Raw genomic sequence first — 21,978 nt, forward strand, 5'->3', positions numbered from 1 at the left:
AATGAATGCCTGTTCAGTTTTCCTGCTGGCTGATCACTTTCTATTGGTTCACAGGATGTCTGAGCCGGTTCACGCATGCAAATCGCCATTGTCCTAAACACCCTTATGCACGATTGAAGAGAGAAGAGCTTACTGGCCTCAGCAAAAACCAGGATGCTGACAACAAGGCTGTTGCAGAGTGGCTGGCAAAGTGAGTTGACTACAACCAGCAGAACAATCATTGTGCTCTAGGTTATAATCAATAAATGAATATGTTTTGAGAATAATCTGCCCTTAAAGTCAAGCTGGAATTGAGAAAATGTGATGGGTTGTCAACCCAACTCATCCTCCGGCAGACTGTGGTCTGCTCCTGGCTGAATACTAAAGGGCCTGTCTAGTAAAAATGTAGTTAGCACACAATTATTACTGTGTTAACATGACAGTGTTTGCTAATCCTTATGCTAGCTGCATGCTGTTTCAGTGAGTTATGGGCAGAGAATGGGCCTGCACTGCACAGCATAGCACACAATACTTTCTCTGAGGACAAGCAGAACTACTAAATCCTCACATTTTGTGACGACATTGATGGCTCTATGTGTGGAAAGCACAACCCAGCAACTTTATAGAAGCCTTTGAGTAGGCTCAGGGCTGCTGAGAGACTGAGCCGGGCTCGGGGCAAGGCCACCCCTGCCCCCCCCCCCATCGCTACCACTGTCGCCTCCCTCTCAGGCCGCCGATGCCGCAGTCCCCAGTCTCCATCCGTCCACCCCCCAGCCCTGTCGACAGCCCCTCTCCGTCCGCCACCATGCCCCCTGCATTCAAATCGGCAGCGCCTCACTTCCGTGTGAAAGCAGCAGATCGCCTCCCTTCGGGTCTTCCCTGTGTCCCGCCCTCGCCTGATGTAACTTCCTGTTTCCACAAGGGCGAAACACAGGGAGGGCCCGAAAGGAGGCGATCTGCTGCTTTCACACACAGGTGAGACGCTGCCGATTTGAATGCAGGGGGGCCCGGTGGTGGACGGAGGGGGGCTGTCGACTGAGCCGAGGGCAGGTAGGTGAGACCGGGGACTGCAGCACCGGCGGCCTGGGAGCAGGAGAAGGAGAGAGACATCAGTGCCGGGCCCGGTTAATTTTGTCCCCCCCCCTACCCCCCCCCCCCCCCCCTCTCTCGGCGGCCCTGAGTAGGCTGACTGTGTATGTGTGCCTGTTCCCACCTTCCACTGTTGCGTGGGACATCCACATTCTCTAAATTTTTCCATGGAGCCAGTTGATTTTTTTTTTTTTCCTTCACGGTTGCCTGAGTGCCTCAAACTTGTTCGTAATTTGGTTCAGTCTGTCAGAGGGACTTATTATAGAATGAAAGTATTTTCAATTATGACTAGTCTAATGGCATCAGAAATGTTGGTCTACATGGGTTCAGGAGCTGCATCGGATGCTGGGGATGGATGACCCTTGACATTGAGCACTGGTAGTGCCTGTCAGGAGCAGTCATCGTCCAATTTCCTTTTGCAGCAGAGGAAGAGTTCAAGCTGATCATTATTGGTGCTGAGGGCGCATGAAGCAAGACCTGAGACTGAAACATATCATTGTTCCCATTGAAGCATCATACTAAGGTTGCTGGTGTACAAGTGTTCTCAAAGGGAGGACCACTCATTCTCTGTGCTATTGGAGAAGGTGTGATAGCGTCCATGTTCTTATGTACCTCAAGTGGTTTAGGAGAACATGGCAACTCCTGCTGTGATGATCACATCTTTCAGTGGCAGCCTTTAAAAAGCAGCTCAAGCAGAAGTTGAGAGGATGGCATGCTTCTTCACTTGACACACTCCTGCAGATTTGACACTGTCTATGTCAGTAGCAGAGGCAAACCAGCTGATCCTTGAAGCATCTTTCAGGCAAGGCATGAGTCTCAATACTGAGGCCCAGAGAGGTCTCGGAGCCGAGTTGGCTGCACTGCTGTCCATTTCCAGTGCTTTGTGGAGGAAACCACTGATTCACTGGTAATTCTCGGGAGTCTCAAAACTGTAGATAGCCCGATAGTATCACAAGAAAAGCAGAGACTTGGATTTCACTAACTGATTTCTGAGTCAGAACACTCCTGGGATTCTGATGAGGAACCAAAGAGCTTGGAGGAAAGGTCCACTGGTCTTCCTTTGGATTCTTTCCAACCAGAGTGATTCTTCAATTGATTGTCACCCCTCTATTGGCAAAATTGCACCGGGTCCTCCTTTTGTATCAGGTACAATTTAAGGTTCTTCTCCTTGCCCACAAGACTTTTCATCTTGGTAGCCTTTCTTACCTTGTGTCACTGATCATCCTGTACACTCCCACTCAGGTATTCCGATCTTCGGACACTAACCGACTGGTATTGTCCTCCCTCAAAGCAATCCCACTATGTATCTACCCGGCATTCTGCTTCCTTTTTCTTGGAATAGCTTACCTGCAGATATCAGATCTGAGCCTTCCTTTACTAAATTCAAAGTGAATACTTTTTTATTTTCCCAGGCTGCCTTTTGATTTGCTCCTATGAGTACATTCTGATGCAATGCTGTATCCCATCTCCCCAGTTCCCTTTATCTCTTCCCTCCCTGTTTTGTAATTTTAGTGCATATGTGTGAATGTCTTTCTTGATTTATTGGAGTTTCTTTCCTGTTTTATATTTTTGTATTATTGTACACCGCTTTGACCTTCTTTTAGATAAGGCAGTATATCAAGCATTCAATAAACATAAACAAACATGGAAGATGGTAAGAGGAGCAGCCAAGGGCAGAATCGCTGGATTTCCTTCAGTTCTCACCCCCTCACCCCAGGAAGCTGTGACTTTATGCCTGATCACAGAATCCTGATGTACAGATGTGAGACGGCCCTGCTCAGAGTCTTGAAGCTCTTAACTCTTAAGAAGAGATTTATATTTACATAAGTGTTGCTATACTGGAACAGACTGAAGGTCTATCAAGCCCAGTATCCTGTTTCCAACAGTGGCCAATCCAGTTCACAAGTATCTGACAAGATCCCAAAACAGTACAATACATTTTATGCTGCTTATCCCAGAAATAAGCACTGGATTTTTCCCAAGTCCATTTTAATAATGGCTTATGGACTTTTCTTTTAGGAAGCTAGCCAAACCTTTTTTAAAACCCCGCTAAGCTAACTGCTTTTACTACATTCTCTGGGAACGAATTCCAGAGTTTAATTACATGTTGAGTGAAGAAATATTTTCTCCAATTCATTTTAAATTTACTACTTTGTAGCTTCATTGCGTGCCCCTTGTCCTAGTATTTTTGGAAAGAGTAAACAAGCGATTCACATCTACCCGTTCCACTCCACTCAGTATTTTATATCCCTCTGTCATATCTCCTCTCAGCCGTCTTTTCTCCAAGCTGAAGAGCCCAAGCCGTTTCAGCCTTTCCTCATAGGGAAGTCGTCCCATCCCCTTTATCATTTTCTTCGCCCTTCTCTGTACCTTTTCTAATTCCACTATATCTTTTTAGAGATGCAGTGACCAGAGTTGCACACAGTATTCAAGGTGCAGTCACACCATGGAGCAATACAAAGGCATTATAACGTTTTCATTTTTGTTTTCCATTCCTTTCCTAATAATACCTAATATTCTGTTTTCTCTCTTAGCTGCTGCTGCACACTGAGCAGAGGATTTCAACATATCAACGATGACACCTAGATCCCTTTCCTGGCCAGTGACTCCTAATGTGGAACCTTGCATCGCGTAACTATGGTTCAGGTTCCTCTTTCCCACATGCATCACTTTGCTCTTTCTCACATTAAACATCTGCCATTTGGATGCCAAGTCTCCCTTTTAAGGTCATCTTGCAATTTTTCACAATCCTCTTGCGATTGAATAACTTTGTGTTATCGGCAAATTTAATTACCTCACTAGTTATTCCCATATCTAGATCATTTATAAATATGTTAAAAAGCAGCAGTCCCAAGACCCCTGTGGAACCCCACAATCTACCCTTCTCCATTGAGAATACTGACCATTTAACCCTATGCTCTGTTTTCTATCTTTTAACTAGTTTTTAATCCACAATAGAACACTACCTCCTATCCCATAACTTTCCAATTTCCTCTGGAGTATTTCATGAGGTATTTTGTCAAATGCCTTTTGAAAATCCAGATACACAATATCGACCAGCTCCCCTTTATCCACATGTTTGTTCACCTCTTCAAAGAAATGTAGTAGTTTGGTGAGGCAAGATTTCCCTTCACTTAAATCCATGTTGGCTTTGTCTCATTAATCCATCCTTTTGAATATGCTCTGTAATTTTGTTCTTTATAACAAGTCTCTATCATTTTCCCAGGCACCGATGTCGGGCTCACCGGTCTGTAATTTCCTGGATCACCCTGGAACCCTTTTTAAAAATCGGCTTTACATTGGCTATCCTCCAATCTTTCGGTACCATGCTTGATTTTAAAGATAAATTACATATTACTAACAATAGTTCTGCAAGTTCATTTTTCAATTCTATCAATACTCGGGGATGTATACCATCTGGTCCTGGCAATTTGCTGCTCTTCAGTTTGTCAAGTTGTCCCATTACATCTTCCATGTTTACAGAGATTTGATTGTTTCTCTGACTCATCAGCATTGGATACCATTTCTGGCACCAGTATCTCTCCCACATCATCTTCGGTGAAGACCAAAGCAAAGAATTCATTGAATTTCTCTACTATGGCCTTGTCTTCCTTGAGTACCCCTTGGTCATCTAGCGGTCCAACTGATTCTTTTGCCAGCTTATTTCTTTTAATATACCTAAAGTTTTTACTATGCGTTTTTGCCTCCAAGTCAATCTTTCTTTTCAAAGTCTCTCTTTGCCTTCCTTGTCAGCACTTTGCATTTGATTTGCCATTCTTTATGTAGTTTCTTATTATTTTCAGTCGGATGCTTCTTCCATGATCTGAAGGATTTTCTTTTAGCTCTAATAGCTTCCTTCTCACTTTTTAACCATGCCAGCTGCCGTTTGGTCTTCCTTTCTCCTTTTTTTAATAGACAGAATCATAGGAGCCAACTTTTCAAAATGATTGGGGTGCTGAAAATTTTTTTTTTTTTTACAGGTGGTGCATTCCCGGCCCACCCCCCTCCAAGTTCCAGGGACCCACCCCCTCTCTCCCTCCCTTCCATCCCTCTGAGTTCCAAGGCCCCCCCCCCCCCTCCGTCCGTCCGAATTTTAAAAGCCCTCTTCTTACCTCGCATCAGTGAAAAGCATGCACTGCAGGCTCGTTGGCGCTTCAGCCTTCCCTTCTGTCTCTCGGCTCTGGTCTGGTCCCGCCCTTGAAAGTTAAACGCTAGCGTATTGGATTTCCTGTGTATACTTACTTCAAAGCTAATATCAAATCTGATCATATTATGATCATTGTTATCAAGCGGCTCCATCACCATTACCTCCCGCACCAGATCATGTGCTCCACTAAGGATTTGAATTTTTCCTTCTCTTGTCTGCTCCTGTACCAGCTGCTCCATAAAGCAGTCCTTGATTTCATCAAGGAAGTTTACCTCCCTAGCATGTGCTGATGTTACATTTACCCAGTCAATATAGGGGTAATTGAAATCACCTATTATTATTGTGTTGCCCAGTTTGTTAGCCTTCCTAATTTTCGATAACATTTCTACATCCGTCTGTTCATCCTCACCAGGCGGACGGTAGTACACTGCTATCACTATCCTTTTCCCCTTTACACATTGAATTTCAATCCATGGAAATTCCAAGATGTGTTTTGTTTCCTGCAGAATCTTCAATCTATTTGATTCAAGGCTCTCGTTAATATACAATGCTACCCCTCCACCAATTTGATCCACCCTATCACTACGATATAATTTGTACCCCGGTATGATAGTGTCCCACTAGTATCCTCCTCCCACCAGGTCTCAGAGATGCCTATTATATTTAATTTTTAATTTAGTGTAATATACTCTAACTCTCTCATCTTATTTCTTAGGCTTCTGGCATTCACATATAGACATTTCAAACTGTTTGTTGTTCCTATTTACATCATGCTCAGTACTTGACAATATTAATTTGCAATATTTTGGCTGATTTTTATTTATAGACACCTGATCTACTATAGTCTCTTTTGCAACATCTCTATCGGGATACCCTATCTTCCCTGTTATGGTGATATCTTTCAAAGATATCTTCCAAACCATGTGCTTTTGAGCGACTGTCTGCCTTCCCCCAGTTTCTAGTTTAAAAGCTGCTCTATCTCCTTTTTAAATGCGATGCCAACAGCCTGAGCCCATCCTTTCGGAATAGGCTCCCCCTTCCCCATAATGTTGCTCAGTTCCTTACAAGTCTAAAACCCTCGTCCCTGCACCTTCGTCTCATCCACGCATTGAGACTCCAGAGCTCTGCCTGTCACTTGGTCCCTGCGGGTGGAATGGGTAGTACTTCAGAAAATGTTACCCTAGAGGTTCTGGATTTGAACTTTCTACCCAAGAGCCTAAATTGCAAGTTAAAGGGTCCAGGTACAAGACAATCAGGGCCTTGCTGTCTGTCACAAAGAAAATCTCTGAGATATAACATAGTAACATAGTAAATGATTGCAGATAAAGAGCTGAACAGTCCATCCAGTCTGCCCAACAAGGTAAACTTACTTTACATGGTATGTAGTACTTTCTATGTATATCAGAGTTTGATTTGGCCCTGCCTTTCTGAAGGGCACAGACCGTAAAAGTCTGCCCAGCACTGTTCCTGTACTAAAAGTTCTGAAGCTAACGTCGAAGCCCCTTAAAATTTACACTCCAGCCCATCCATATCTATTCAGTCACGATCAGGGCACAGACTGTAGAAGTCCGCCCTGCACCGGTTTTACTCTCCAAATACCGGCGTCGCCACCCAATCTCCGCTAAGATTCCGTAGATCCATTCCTTCTAAACAGGATTCCTTTGTGTTTATCCCACGCATGTTTGAATTCCATTACCATTTTCATCACCACCTCCCGCGAGAGGTCATTCCACGTATCTACCACCCTTTCCTTGAAAACATACTTCCTGACAATACTCCTCTAGTCTGCCCCCCTTCAATCTCAATTCATGCCCTCTAGTTCTACCACCTTCCCGTCTCCGGAAAAGGTTCATTTGCGGATTAATACCTTTCAAATATTTGGACGTCTGTAGATCCTACCATTGACCCTTACAATGTTAGGGAATGATCATTATCACCCCAGTTTTCACCCAGGGTAATTGCCTCCTAATCCCACCCTGTTCAGAATCTTAAATAGGCATGACAACTTACTCGTTCAACTGACTTTTTGGTATCTGTTGAGAGTAGCATCATTAGGACTGTGTATTTCTGAGAACCCCATGTAACAGCTTGCGTACATTGTCCACTCCCTGCCTCCCCAAAATGAACCCTGCTTGATCAGGATGTGAGCTTTGGTGCCAGCTGCTGTAACCCAGTGGCCAAAACTTTATACAGAAACTTTATATCAATATTTAAGAACAATAATGGCTTATATGATGAGGAAGTGATGAGGCACTGTATGTTGCAGGAGGAGCTTGCTCCCTTCAGAACAGTATTGACGAGCTTGGTCAAAGACTCCACCAAAGATGTAAAAAGACCTTATAGAATTTAGCAGTGAAGCCTTCCCGTCCTAGTTCTTCTCCATTTTTCATAGCCATATAGCATCCTTTATCTTGCAGTTCATGATCAGGCACTGTAAGTGCTTTTGATTATCCTTAGCTAAGGATGGCAATTGCACTTGGGCCAAATAGCTGTCAAGATCTTTATCTGAAGGGACCTCATCCGTATATAATTCCTGATAATTGCACAAAGGTGGACCTAATTCCCTCTGGTTTTCAATAGATAATACTGCTTACATCTTTAATTTTTGTTATAAAGTTCACATTTTCTCCTTCAATTTTTGCGTCAGTATTTTCCCTGCTTTATTTCTCTCTTTAAAGTGGCTTTGCTGAATTAGGTTTAACTTGTAAACAACTTCAGCCAGTAAATTTGTGAATATACCCCATCCCCCTTAGTTGAAATAAGGTTCTGGGATTTTGGAGAGCACTGTGCTGGATTTCAAGTTGCACTACTGAAATGTTTAAATCGTAACTTCCCAAACTGTGATCCGGGACCCCAAATAAGGTCAAAATTCATGTTTGCTGTCATGATCTGGGCGAACTCTCCATAGGTGCATTATTTATTCTCCACCTCTGAAGGGTTGTGTGACTTTCTTTGGCTGTGATCCAGGGGCGTAGCCAGACACCCAATTTTGGGTGGGCCTGGGCCCAAGATGGGTGGGCAGAAGTACTCCACAAGTGATATAGGTCTCTCCCTCTCTCACCTGCATGCCATATGGTTTCTCAAACATCACCCCCTCCACTGCATACCTTTTAAATAGCAGATTTTCACCAACAGCGAGCAGCAACTAATACACGCTGCTCATGTTGGCCCCACAGCCTTCCCTCTGATGTAACTTCCTGTTTCCACATAGGCAGGAATACATCAGAGGGAAGTCTGTGGGACTGGTGCGAGCAGTATGTATCAGTCACTGCTCACTGCAGACGAAGATCTGGTATTTACAAGGTATGCAGGAGGGGGACAGTTGTTGGGAGTTTTCGGCTGGTGGGGCTTGGGGAATCCTTGCCAGCCACATCATAGATGTGCTGCTACTGGGTGGGCCTGGGCCCACCCGAGCTACCCTTGGCTATGCCACTGCTGTGATCATGGGATCACAGCCACCAAAAATTAAGCACAGATTTAGATCTACAATTCTCACTTCCCTCTTTTTTTTTTTTTTCTTCCTGCTTTGGGGGCAGGCTGACTTCCTAGGCATCAATCACCCTGTGATGGAGTTTATAGGAAGCTGCAAGTTCCACTTTAGCAAACTCCCTCACATGGTCACTTAAGAAGCCTAGCTTTTGAGGATCAGCAGGGAAGGCGTGATTAATTTCAAGCCAGATGAAACTCCAGAGCAAGGACGAGGCAGGGAGGCCTAGGGAAAATGAGAGCAGCTCTGTAGCGTATGCCTCCACAACTTATTATAAGGTAACAGAAAACTGGCTAAGATGGGAAAAGCTTTATCTTGCTACTTTAATGTCCTGATTCTGGAGCCAGACCTCAGTTTGTTTAATACTGAACTCAAATGTACACTATGTCCTTGGGACCTAGCAGGTCTGTGTGAAGATACTAACTGACTTTTCAACAGGTGTTATTTTCAGTTTCAAACCTGTGAATGAACAGGTGTCTGCTTACTTTGTAAAACACAGAAAGATATCTATATCTATATCTGTATATTTTTTTTTTGTTTTGCTTTTTACCTTTTGTGGAGGTTCAGCACCCAGTCCTTGCTTACTTTCACACCTCCCCCTTCAGCAGAGATGCCAAGTTACCTGGTGTTCCAGGCTGGCTTTGAACTTACATCTCAAAACAATGTGGGATTTGTAGTGCCTGATCCTGCCCATTGAAATCAGTGCTGCAAGTCCCATAATACACTAGGATGGGGTGGTCAGAAATCCAGAACTGTCCCAAAATCTCTAGCCTGGAACTGGGTAACTTGGTGTCTGTCTTCAGTCAATCCCAAACCATAAGGTAGGGCACCAATCTATTGTTTAACTGAAAAATATTCCTGCATACTCTGAGATTTGTGAGGCAATAGAGCAATCATCCAGGAGACTTTTGTTTTTATTCCTATCCTCTCCCCTTACTCTTTGTGTGACTCTGGTTGATTATTGAAACTGGCATGTGGTCTGACCTCCTCATCACCATTTCTGTATCTATCGCTCTCAACCATAGTAATAGATCTACTAAGACATAGTCAATATTGGAGTAGAAAGAATAGTCTTTTTCTTTTTCTCTCTCTCTCTCTCTCTCATATGTACTAGTTTGATCTTCTAACAGGGGCTACATTTTGTTAGTTCTCACCAGAGCCCCAGTTAAGAGAGTTCACTGTGCAGATTCTGTTGTAAGGTGCCCATTCCCTTCCAGGAAGATTCTTATTGACCCTAAAACATTTCAATCAGCTGTTTGTGGCAGGACCCTGTGCTCTGGGGTAGTGCCACAAGAGAAGTGTAAGTCCAGTAGGCGCTTGAGGAGGCAGTTCTAGAACTTGATGCCTCGAGGTTAAGCACTGATTCTGTTAAAGAAGAGCATGTCGACATTGATGAACCTACATTTAGGCATGTCCACTTACAGGTCTTTATTTGTAAGTTGATGTACCTAAGTGTGCCATGCAGTGTACGCAACTTATGGTATTCTATAAGTTGTGTGCACAAGTAAGAGACACACCCATGTCCTGTCCATGCTCCACCCATGAATACACACCCCCTTGCAATTACGTGCTATATAGCACTTAGGCTCTCCCTTATAGCACATTGTGTCAAACCGTAAGGCACTGGAGTAAGCACTGATGCAATAGTGAAGCCAAGTCTTTTTTAAGACCAACTTTATGTTGCTATTTCAAGCCTTCTGTTTTTCAACCTAAATGTAAAATTAGACCATCAGTCTTTCCTTAAGTCATAAGACTCCTGATGCAGGCCGCTAGGCCGAAACACAACGTTGTGTCAAGTCATCTCTAAGGAAACATTAATAAACTGTCGATTTTTATTATTAATTATTTGTTTGGTCCCAGTTCTTTGGACAAGCCTGGTTTACGTTTCCCACTTCTTTTATCTCTGTTTGCTGCCCCGTGGGATCTAATGAGTTCTCCACGTACGTGGATCCTCTTTAGCTTTTGTTCTTTGGAAACAAATATAAAAGCATCTCACTTGTGTGAAATGCCCTCTGGTGTTTTTCTTCCTGTAGTGATGGGGAAGACAAAGCTAAAGGTAAACCAGGGTCCATGGTAGTGCAACAGGAAGGGACTAGATGTGCCTTGTCTTTACTTACAAACGTGTTTTGTGTTTCTTCCTCATCGTACACAGGTATTGGGAGAGCAGAGAGCAGCGAATGCCAGCCTTAAAGGCTAAACTTATTCCGAAGACTGACCAGGAGCAGCAAGATCCCATGGAGTATCTGCAGTCTGATGAGGAGGAAGAGGAAGAAAAGAATGGGGCCCGCCGCCGCCTGCAGGAGCAGCGGGAACGACTTCATGGGGCAATGGCGCTCATTGAGCTGGCAAATCTAGCTGGTGCACAGTTGCGCCAATAGCCAAAAAACTGAACCTGACAATGTAAAAAGTATATTGCCTGGTGGTACTTAACCAAGTAGCTCCCTGAGGCAACAAGCTAAGCACCTTATTTGCTTATTCTAGGCTGCTATTTCTGTAGAATTTTATGAAGAATGTTGTTGCCTTACAATGTGAGGCAAGAGAGAATTGCACTTTTTTGTATGGTAAAAGATAGATGTAAAGTTTTAAAGTATTTTGTAAATATTGGAGTGAGCAATACAGGGTGGATAAAATACATGGTGTAGAAAGCTAGGTTTTACAAGCTTGATGCATTCAGTGAAAAGAATCCTCTTGAGGAGGAACCTTCTGAACTCACATTTCTTTAAAGCATAATCAGAATCAAATTGGCGTAAATGCCAAGTTTAGGAATGCTGAAAGTTTATAAAGAAAGAGTCAACATCCAGGCAAAAACTCTGAATATCAGCAGCAATAAAAGAGTACAGATATAGAGGTGGCTGTCATTTGTGGAAACATTGCTTTTAGAAATTAAAAGAAAAAAAAAGAAGCCAATTGCTTCTTGCTGTGATGACTGAACATCGTCTTGGCACGATATTAGCAGTCTTACAGCATCTAAGTAGCACTTGCCTTTCCTGACAAAGTTGGAAAGTTTTGCACACCAGGAAATGAAAAAAATCAGATTTATTGAAAGCAGATTCATTTAAGCTTGCAAGTCTAGATGTGTTAAGTTGTTCCAGTGTTGTGCGCCCTGTAATGTGATTGGCACTTGCTTTTGTTTTATAAAAGGGTGTATTTAAAGGATGGTGTTGATAGTAAACTGTTTTAGCTCTTTGATGGCAAACACTAAATTTTAATAGTGCTTTTTAGGATTACTAGCAAATACAAGCTTTATACCTTTTAGTTTTTGAGTGCATAAAGCCACCTTATTGCTTTGTTGTAGGACAAGATGCTGGATTTTGTGTTCTCTAAACATAGTGTAGCTAACTATGGCAGCCTTGCTCCTTTAAAATGTGTCAACTTTCCAAAATTTGCTGCAGGTAGGAGAGATTTTGCACACAGAGTGCACTCAAGCATTGACATTCTGGCCTACAGAATGATTAAAGGGGCCTGGCACAGGTGAGAAAGGTAAAGAGCTCTTTACCAATCTTCTGATCATATATATATAGCTATTTATTGTGTGTCAGACTAAAATGCTCCCCCCCCCCCCCCCCCCTTGGGTTGAATATAACCCAAAGTGCAACGATATAATGTCTGCTTTTATTTAACTTTCTAACAGAACAGTACTTTAACTGTAAAAGTGCATCTGGCTCCTTCAATTATTTTTTGTGAATTGGTCATTTTTTTTTTAATGATTTTGTGGAAAGGAGAACTGGAACATTCAGTTCTATTAGCTTTTTGGTATTTTGGCATTTACAGTTTTATTGCAGGCAATTTGTGTATTGTTGCCTAGGTATTGAATTCTGTTGAAAAATGTCAGAATGGTTTGAGATGGATAGCCATTTCTTCATTGTTTTATGTGAACCAAAAGGAAAAGAAGGAACATGAACCGTGTTCAATAGAAGTCTTAAAAACATAATTGAAATCGATCCTAGACACTGTTCAGAAGCCTGATATGCGTGTACAGAGAAGCTTATAGATCTTGGGGTGGTTTAACTGAACAAATTCTTAACTCTACTTGATTGGTATAAAGCAAATTTTGGTCCTAGGTTTAACACTTTTTCAAGCACTTATTTTCTTTTGTGTGAAATATTTGTGAATTTTGAAGGCTCTGGTTCCTGAATTTATAGTGATAACTGTCTATAGATTTTTGGTCAAACTAAAGCTTAAAACCTTTGCTTTTTTTTTTTTTAATGGTGTCCCACACCCACAGGAGTAAGATCTGGAAGGTTCTAGATTTGCATTGTAATTTAAAATGTTTGGACTAAACATCATTTTATGATGTATCAATTTTTTTTTTTTTTTGCAAAGCATTCTAATGGAAACTGCATAGTAATCTGAATGCCAAACTATTGGAATTTGATCCTTAATTTACTCGGTACTTTTAGTGCCTAGGTAGCAGAACATCATTTGTGAGGGATCTCATATTTGGCAAAGAAATCAAATTTTAATGTCTGAATAATTTAAGGCAATCTTAGACTGCTTTTTAGTTTTCTTAGGTAAAGAAGAGGTTGTGTTCATTTGGCCAGTTGTAATTTGGCGTTAGTTACCACCATTAGAGTACAATAAATGCTGCTATTCTAAATATGCAGCACTTTGAATAAAATCACATTTTTAATCTTAAGGTTTGTGTTCAGATTTCTACTAATTTTTGTAGCCGTAATAAAGCGGGCCCATTCATTGTTTTGCTATAGTTTGTGTTCCTATAGTATAGCACACTGCTGAAAGTAAAGGGCCTGATTTTTTTTGCCAGTACACATTGCCTGCAACAGACTGAATCCACCAGAGAACAGTGCCACAGTCCATTCTTCAACTTTTCTGGCACTTGATGAGAATTTCTGTGTGGTATCTGAAGACTGAATTTGATCTAAGAGATGCCTCTCTATCTTTTAAGTACTAGCTATTCAGCACAGTTTTCAGATGCAGTTATACAGCTTTTGAATCTGAAAAGCCTAAACAGTTTAAAGCATAAGCATTTAGTAAAGTTTGTGTTTGATTTTCAGGTCTTTTATTCCCATCTATCCACTTTTGTCAATAAAACAGCGCACAGTCTACTAAAACAAAGTACTGATATGATTGACTACCTTTTTCTTTTTGTTTGTTTTTAACTGCTGGTGCATGTGTGTATGTTTGTGTGTGGGTGAAGTTTACCAAAATCTTCCAGTTTTAATAATGCTACAGTGAAAAAATCAAAAGCTGGGCCTCTTCAAATGTGCCTTGCAGGATGTCTTCTACAAGCCTAATGTGTACATCTATAGATAGCCTGTGGCAGACTGTGCTGTCCCTTATTAGAAGGAGCCCACTCTTTCTCCTTTTGAAAGATCTCCTTGCACCGTTACTAATTTTGGTTCATATTTCAACTTTATTTGATATTCCAGGTAATCAATAGAAATCAAACAAAATAAAACATGGAAAAGAAACTAAGATGATATTTTTTATTGGACATAACTTAATACATTTCTTGATTAGCTTTCGAAGGTTGCCCTTCTTCGTCAGATCGGAAATAAGCAAATGTGGTAGATGTCAGTATATATAAGTAAAACATCCAAGCATTTCATTGACAGTCTAACAGGGTTGGGATGGGTAGGAGGTATGCATGGGAACATCAAAGCATTTCAGAGATAGTCTAACAGGATGGGGGTGGATAGGTGAAAGGAGGGTGATAAACAGAGCAATACAACTTTATGGTTTATAATGGGCTAGAAAACCCAGATCTTTAAGTCCTGTCTGTTGGGTGTCAAAATATTCAATCATTCTGACTTCAAAGGTCTTACGTTCCTGTATTGTTTTAAAGTTACCTTTCAGGTTTCTTACTATGAAGTCACTGGTACAGTGATCTGGTTTTGTAAAGTGCTGATCCACAAGGGTGGGAACCCGGCTGGCACCAGTATTCTTCATGTGATGTATATGTAAATTAAATCTTGTCTTTAGCATCTGGCCTGTTTCTCCAATATAGCATCCTTCGTTACATTTTTTACACTGAATGATATATACCACATTGGAAGATGAGCATGTGAAATATTCCTTTATGTTGAATATGACGTGGCATCCAGCATCTCTGCCCAGAGTATAGCAATGTGCAGACTCTCATGGCTGCATGTTTCTGACTTGGAACATTCTGTTTAGCAGAGGTTGGTGGATGCCCCATGCCGGGGGATAACCTTTTTGGAGAAGAGGTTGAGGAGGTCATAGACCAAATCAAAAAACATACTGATACCATCTCTTCTCTCTTCCACCAGGCGCCTTCTGCATCTGCCTCTTCAGCTAGGAGGACTTTTGGCAAGCCAAGGAGGAGTCTGTATTACTATCGAAGGCGTAGGTACAAACTCTCTGCTCGTTCACGTCAACAGCGTGCGCCAAAGGTCCCTTCTGCTCCCCAGGCAAAATGAGGGACAAGCTTTTGACTGGCTCCAGCAGAGCATAGTCGTAGTAAAAGTGTCCATCCTGGACTACTTGCAGATTGGGGGAGGCTGATATATATATATATTTTTTTTTTTTTCAAGAAAGATGGTCTCTTATAACCTCTGACTGGTGGGTTCTTCAAATAGTCCATCTCAGATACACACTCAGTATCTAAAACCTCTAGATTGCCCACCGAGAGCTCATTCGTTCAGCTCTCAGCACAGGTAAGTACTTGCAAAGGAACCCTCAGCCCTTCTGAAGGCCCATGCGGTCGAGCCCGTTCCACCAGGGGAGGAAGGGTGGGGATTCTATTCCAGGTACTTCCTTGTGCAAAAGAAAACAGGGGTGATGCGTCCCATCTTAGAACTAAGGGCCCTGAACAAATTCCTAGTCCAAGAGAAGTTCAGGATGGTGATCCTAGGCACCCTTCTCCCAATGATTCAGAAAATCGATTGACTATGCTCTCTGGACTTAAAGGATGCATATTCTCGCATCCCAATACTTTCAGCCCACTGGAAGTATATTCAATTTTGACTGGGAACACATCACTTTCAATACCACATGTTGCATTTTGGCCTCGCATCAGCTCCCAGAGTCTTCACCAAATGTCTAGCAGTAGTTGCAGCATCGCTATGCAGACTGGGAGTCCAAGTGTTCCCATCTCTCGATGATTGGCTGGTAAAGAGCATCTCTTCCAATGGTGCTCAGGAGTCAGTGCGGATGACTATTTGGGTGCTGTAATACTAGGGTTCGTTTTAAACTATCCTAAGTCCCATCTTCGCCCTTTCCAACGATTGGAGTTAATAGGAGCCCTGCTCGACACAAAGAAGGTTCGAGCCTACTACTACTACTATTTATCATTTCTATAGCGATACAAGGCATATTCAGTGTCTGCCTTCCACTGTTGTCGCACTCGCTTCCAGGATTCGAGCCTCTCAGCAGGTCACAGCTCGGCAGATGTTGAGATTGTTGGGCTACATGCCTTCCACAGTGTATGTTACACCCATGACACGTCTCACATGAAATCAGCTCAATGGACCCTGGCTTCTCAATGGTATCAAGCCACAGGGAGCCTGAAAGATGTCATCCAAGTGTCCACAGAGCTTGTACGCTCCCTTCAGTGGTGGACTGTTTGATCTAGTTTGATTCAAGAACTTGCATTCCAAATTCCTCAGCCACAAAAAAGTGCTGATGATGGCTACATCTTTCCTGGAATGGGGGACTCATGTAGATGGGCTTCACATCCAAGGTGTTTGATCTGAAGATTTGTTTCATACCTGGACCAATCTCCTGGAACTCCAGGCGATCTGGAACGCTCTAAAGGCTTTCAGAGATCAGTTATCTCATCAAATTGTGCTCATCCAAACAGACAATCATTTTGCAATGTATTACACCAACAAGCAAGGAGGCACCAGGTCACGCCTTCTGTGTCAGGAGGCCTTCCGGATGTGGCAGTGGGGTCGCAAACATGGCATGTTCCTTCGAGCTACTTATTTTGCGGGCAAAATAATACCCTGGCCAACAGACTAGAAGAATAATGCAACCACACAAGAAGTCTCTCAATATGGGCATAACCCGCAAGATCTTCTGAGCATGGTGCACCCCCTCGGTAGATCTGTTTGCCACTCAGATCAACCACAAGGTCCTTCAGTTCTGTTTCAGGTTCAGGCCCAGGACAGACTAGTGTCAGATTGCTCCCTCCGTTTGGGGACGGGTCTTCTGTATGCATACCCTCCCACTCCTCTAGTAGGGAAAACTTTGTTGAAACTCAAGCAAGACTGCGGAACCATGATTCTGATTGTGCCATACTGGCCGCGGCAGATGTGGTCCCCTTTACTTCTGGAGTTATTTTCCAAAGAACCGTGTAGATTGGAGTGTTTTCCAACCTTCATCATGCAGAACAAAGGGTCTCTTCTACATACCAACCTCCAGTCTCTGGCTCTCACAGCTTGGATGTTGAGATCCTAGAATTTGCTTCCTTGGGTCTTTCAGAGGGTGTCTCCGAGGTCTTTTTGACTTCCAGGAAAGACTCCACTAAGAGGTGCTATTCTTTCAAATGGTGGAGGTTTTCTGTCTGGTGTGAGAACAAGGCCCTAGATCCCCTGCTTGAATACCTTTTACACATATCAGAGTGTGGTCTCAAGACCAACTCCATAAGGGTTCACCTTAGTGCAGTTAGTGCTTATCAACGTGTAGAGGGTAAGCCCATCTCTGGACAACCTCTTGTTCGTTTTGAGATTTGCTTTTTTCAAAGCCCCCTGTCGAACCTCCACCTCTCGACATTGTTGTCACTTAGCTGATGAAAGCTACTTTTGAGCCACTGAATTCTTGCCTTCTGAAGTATTTGACCTGGAAGGTAATTTTCTTGGTGACTGTTACTTCAGCTCGTAGGGTCAGTGAGCTTCAAGCCTTACTGGTGGTTTCATTATAACAAGAGTAGTCCTCTGCACACACCCTAAGTTCCTGCCAAAAGTGGTGTCTGAGTTCCATCTGAACCAGTCGATTGTCTTGCCAATATTCTTTCCCCGACCTTTTGCCCATCCTGGTGAAAGCAGCTTGCACACCTTGGACTGCAAGAGAGCATTGGCCTACTACATGGAGAGGACCAGACCCCACAGTCTGACCAACTTTTTATTTCTTTTGATCCCAACAGGATGAGGGTCACCATCGGGGAAACACATAGTTTCTTATTGGCTGGCAGTTTGCATTTCCTTCACTTATTCCCAGGCTGGGCTGGCCCTAGAGGGTCATGTCAGAGCTCACAACGTCAGAGCCGTAGCTGCATTGGTAGCCCACTTGAGGTCAGCCTCCATTGAAGAAATTTGCAAGGCTTTGACATGGTCTTCAGTCCACACATTCACATCACACTACTGTGTTGAGCAGGATACCTGACATGACAGTTGGTTCAGGCAGACAGTGTTGCATAATCTGGGGTATAGAATCCAATTCCACCCTCCTAGGCACATTTTATTCTGTTCCAGGCTGCACCTTCATTCAGATTGCATATAGTTTTAGGTTAATCTGTGTTATGTCCTCGCTGTTGCAAGGCCCAATTGATCAATGTTTGCTGTTTTTGGAGAGCCTGGATGCTAGGGATTCCCCACGTGAGCATAGATGAGCCTGCTTGTCCTTGGAGAAAGCGAAGATACTTTCCTGTAGCAGGTATTCTCTGAGGGCAGCAGGCTTTATATTCTCACCATCCCTCCCACCTCCCCTTGGAGTTGTCTCCTTTCTTATTTTTACTTTTTTTGCTGTAGTATAAAACTGAGGAGACTGTGCTCTCGTGCATGCATGGTGGAGCGTGTCTCGAGCTCCTCAAAGCTCTATGCTAATCATAAGTCCAGGACCGGGCAGTGCGGGTCGGTGTCACCCACTTGTGAGACTATAAAGCCTACTGTCATTGGAGAATACCTGCTACAGATAATTATCTTTGCTATACTTAATCAATGAGTGTCAAGCAGTAGTAGATGTTGCTTGTCAGATCATTTCAATTTGCCTTGAGATTGTTTTCTTGGGGAACTTCTGTTCCATGGTTTAAATATGAAATATCATTCATCAAGTAGTTCTAAAAGCTCTGCATGCTGTGTAGACTGAAGCCAGTCCTAAAGGAAGATTATCACAAATGGGATTAGGTCCTCTTGATTATTATAACTTGATCTATAGGTGCCTACCTGGTCCTGTCTTTTTCTTGCAAGAAAAATCTGCAGATGGTCAAGTTCAATTTATTTGATATACTGCAAAATTTTCAACATATAAACTAAGTGGTTTACAATATATAAAATAATGGGGAGGGGGAGGAAAACAAAGGAAACACCACGTAGAAACACAAAAGGTAAAGAGGTTGCACTGGTTCCCTTCTGAGTGATAAAGACTTGCCTGTTTTTATTCTTCCCAGTGCAGTGGAAATTAGAATTTTGTACAAAAAGCATCCAGAATGTCTTTTTCTCATGGAAGCAAAGTAACTGAAAATTTAACAAAATGGGATCAAATTTGGCATGTGCGGAAAAAAAAACTTAAAGATGCATCAAGAGGAGGAGTGGCCTAATGGTTATTGCAGCAAGCTTTGATCCTGGCAACCTGGGTTCAATTCCTACTGCAGCTCCTTGTGGTGATGGGCAAGTCACTTAACCCTCCATTGCCCCAGGTAATCTAAACTTAGATTGTGAGCCATCTAGGAACAGAGAAAGCACCTGCATATAATGTGTACAAGGCTGCGTACATCTAGTAGTACTATAGAAATGATTAGTAATAGTAAGTTAAAATTTAAATGGGCTAGATTGGACTTGGGGTTCCAGGTAATTAAGCCATCTCCCTCAAATGGCCCAGTGCATTTTATGGGAGAAGCAGTTCCAGTTTCTACCAACTAGACTATTAGATATGATTCCTTAATTATGTTTTGCTGTTCCTTGCAAAATGGTATTCCTTGCCTACTACCTCCCCACACCTGAACCTCACCCTCCCAAAAAATTATCAATCGCAACCCTATCCCTATCACCCGAACTACCTCCACCCCCTACGTTAACCCTATTACCCACGACCATCCCATACTTCAAAACTACCCTACAACCTCTCCATCACCTTCAACACCCCTACTCTATAAACTATCCCCTATAACTATCCCATCAACCCCAACTCTCCCAGCATAAACTATCTCCCCTATCTCAAAACCATCCAACCAATCCTCCAATACTACTACTGTCCACAATTGCATCCTCCCCTCTTGTAACACAAACCGATGACTGGAGGGGTTGAAAAGGATCCCTTGAGCCATGCTCTGCAAGCTTTCTCAATTTGTTTTCTTAATTTTAAACTTTAAGATTAGTATCACCTACTAAGGTATTGCAAGATTGCTGCTAGAGATTGCATCCATTTTGAAGGAGTAGCCTCAACAGGCAGGAACGAGTGGGCATTGCTCGTGCTCATTCTCCATTAGACCACCAAGGATTGGGCAAGTAGGCCCAGGGAGATACTGGGGGAGGGGTGGGAGGAAGAGAGGGATTCTGGGGGAGGTTGTTGATGTGCAAAAAAGAAGGGGGTCCAATACTTCCACAAGTGAGCCAAAGATATCAAAACACACAAAGGTGGAAGAATGCCAGATCCAAAAAGACCAGTCCTGAAGCCACGGTAGTAAGAGCACCAAAATAAAGTTTATTGGGACCCAATAAACTTTATTATGGTGCTCTTACTACCGTGGCTTCAGGACTGGTATTTTTGGATCTGGCGTTCTTCCACCGTTGTGTGTTTTGATATCAGAGGTTGTTGATATTCCAGGGAGGATCAGAAGGGGGTTGATGTTTAAGGAGGGGATCTTGAGGGGTGAGAGGTAGGGAAGGGGGTGGGGTTTGAAAAACGTCAGGTCAGTACCTAAAAGTTATAAGGGTGTCAGCTGATATTCAGTGCCAGCACCCGAATAGCAAAGCATGCATAGTTAAGACTGCATTTTATGTGGTTCTATGTGGCTGCTTAGCTAGGCAGGCACCGGCACTGATTATCAGTTTGGCACCTTAATAATTGACAGCTTTTCCCTGTAATGCCCCTTTGTGGCCCAGTTCCAAAATGGCCAGTATCCATATTCAGCTTAAATCATTTTTGAATATCAACCCATATGTTTCTAAAATGGCTGATAAAACTGTTTGCTCCAGCATATAAATGTCTTACCATTTTATAAAACTCATTCATATATGCCACCTTAATGTTCCTGTGTTGCCCCATTGATATACTTTGCCTGCAGCATGTCACGGCACATGAATGCCCATTTCACCATGTATTTTAGAACAGGCTCTACGTCAGTAAATCCTGATCTAAGATACTAGCATAACTTGGATGTCTAAATTCTGATGTGGATATTCTTTCTAAAATACTGCTGTATATGATAGTCAAATAAAATGTTTTGAGTTCCACTTGTGATTGGATATATTGCTGAAGTTTGGAAATTGTATGTAAAATATGAACACAACATGAATATCTGCAAAAATAGACTTGCAGAAAACAAAATATTAAAAATCAGGAGGTTATGTTCCCATAATAGATTTACCAATTTATTTTAAAAGATAAAATCTAAAATTTTCAAACAAAAAGGCTATCAAGAAGATGAAAAGGAACTTATTAGTTTGAAGAATTTAGCTTTAAGACAGTTTTGTGGCATATTCTTCCCCAGTTTGATTCCAATCAAGTGTCTGAATTTTGGGAACTTGCTGAAGAATCTAACTTGCCTAGCAGAGTTAGTCTGCGGTACTGGCATTCCCACATGTGTGCAAATAAAATTTAGTCAGGGATGGATGTTTTTCTAGAATGAGTAGGCACTTGCCTCCATTTAACTTGTTCTAGTTGTTTTCTTCGGTTTTCCCTGCTGAGTGTGACTAAGGGTGTCAAAATAAAGCACTCTTAGTCACACTAAGGCAGGTCCTGCAGACTCAGCAGCCACGGCTGTCAGCCTACTTCTGTATTCTGTTCTTTTTGCTCTTTGCCTGTAACAAAAGTCAACGACGAGGCAGCAGACAAGGGCAGGGTGGCATGAGCAGTACATTAGTCCACAGTAGGTGCAGGTGCAAGTACTATGCATACTGTAGCTGCTTAAATTTTGATATACAGCTTTTCCAAGTTGGGTAAGGACAGGGTAAAATGGTTTACTACAACAAAATTACTAGAAAAGGTAGAAAGAGAAATTATAATCATCTAAGTAAGGACAAAAATTAACTAATCACTGTCATACCCAATACCCCAGAGCCACTGCATCAAGCCTTTCCAAAATCCAGAGAAAATAAGTAAATCTTCAGTGCTGCCATAAAGTGAGGACAGCTTTGTTTGTCCCTTAGATAGCATGGGGTTGAATTCCATTCCAGAGGGCCATAGAAGAAAAAAA

The 21,978-nt window shown here is 42.5% G+C and overlaps 1 protein-coding gene across 1 annotated transcript in view; it reads left to right on the top strand.

Annotated features, from left to right (window-relative positions):
- ZNF367 (zinc finger protein 367) overlaps positions 1-13,753 on the top strand; it is a 56,475-nt gene extending 42,722 nt beyond the window's left edge. Inside the window, exons 4-5 of the mRNA XM_030193640.1 lie at positions 55-190; positions 10,855-13,753. Of these exons, the coding sequence (XP_030049500.1) occupies positions 55-190; positions 10,855-11,080 (362 nt within the window). The 3' untranslated portion in view covers positions 11,081-13,753. The remainder of the gene's footprint in view (positions 1-54; positions 191-10,854) is intronic.
- The last annotated feature ends 8,225 nt before the right edge of the window (positions 13,754-21,978 follow it).

The sequence above is a fragment of the Microcaecilia unicolor genome, chromosome 2, assembly GCF_901765095.1.
Source record: "Microcaecilia unicolor chromosome 2, aMicUni1.1, whole genome shotgun sequence".
In the NCBI taxonomy this organism is placed as follows: domain Eukaryota; kingdom Metazoa; phylum Chordata; class Amphibia; order Gymnophiona; family Siphonopidae; genus Microcaecilia; species Microcaecilia unicolor.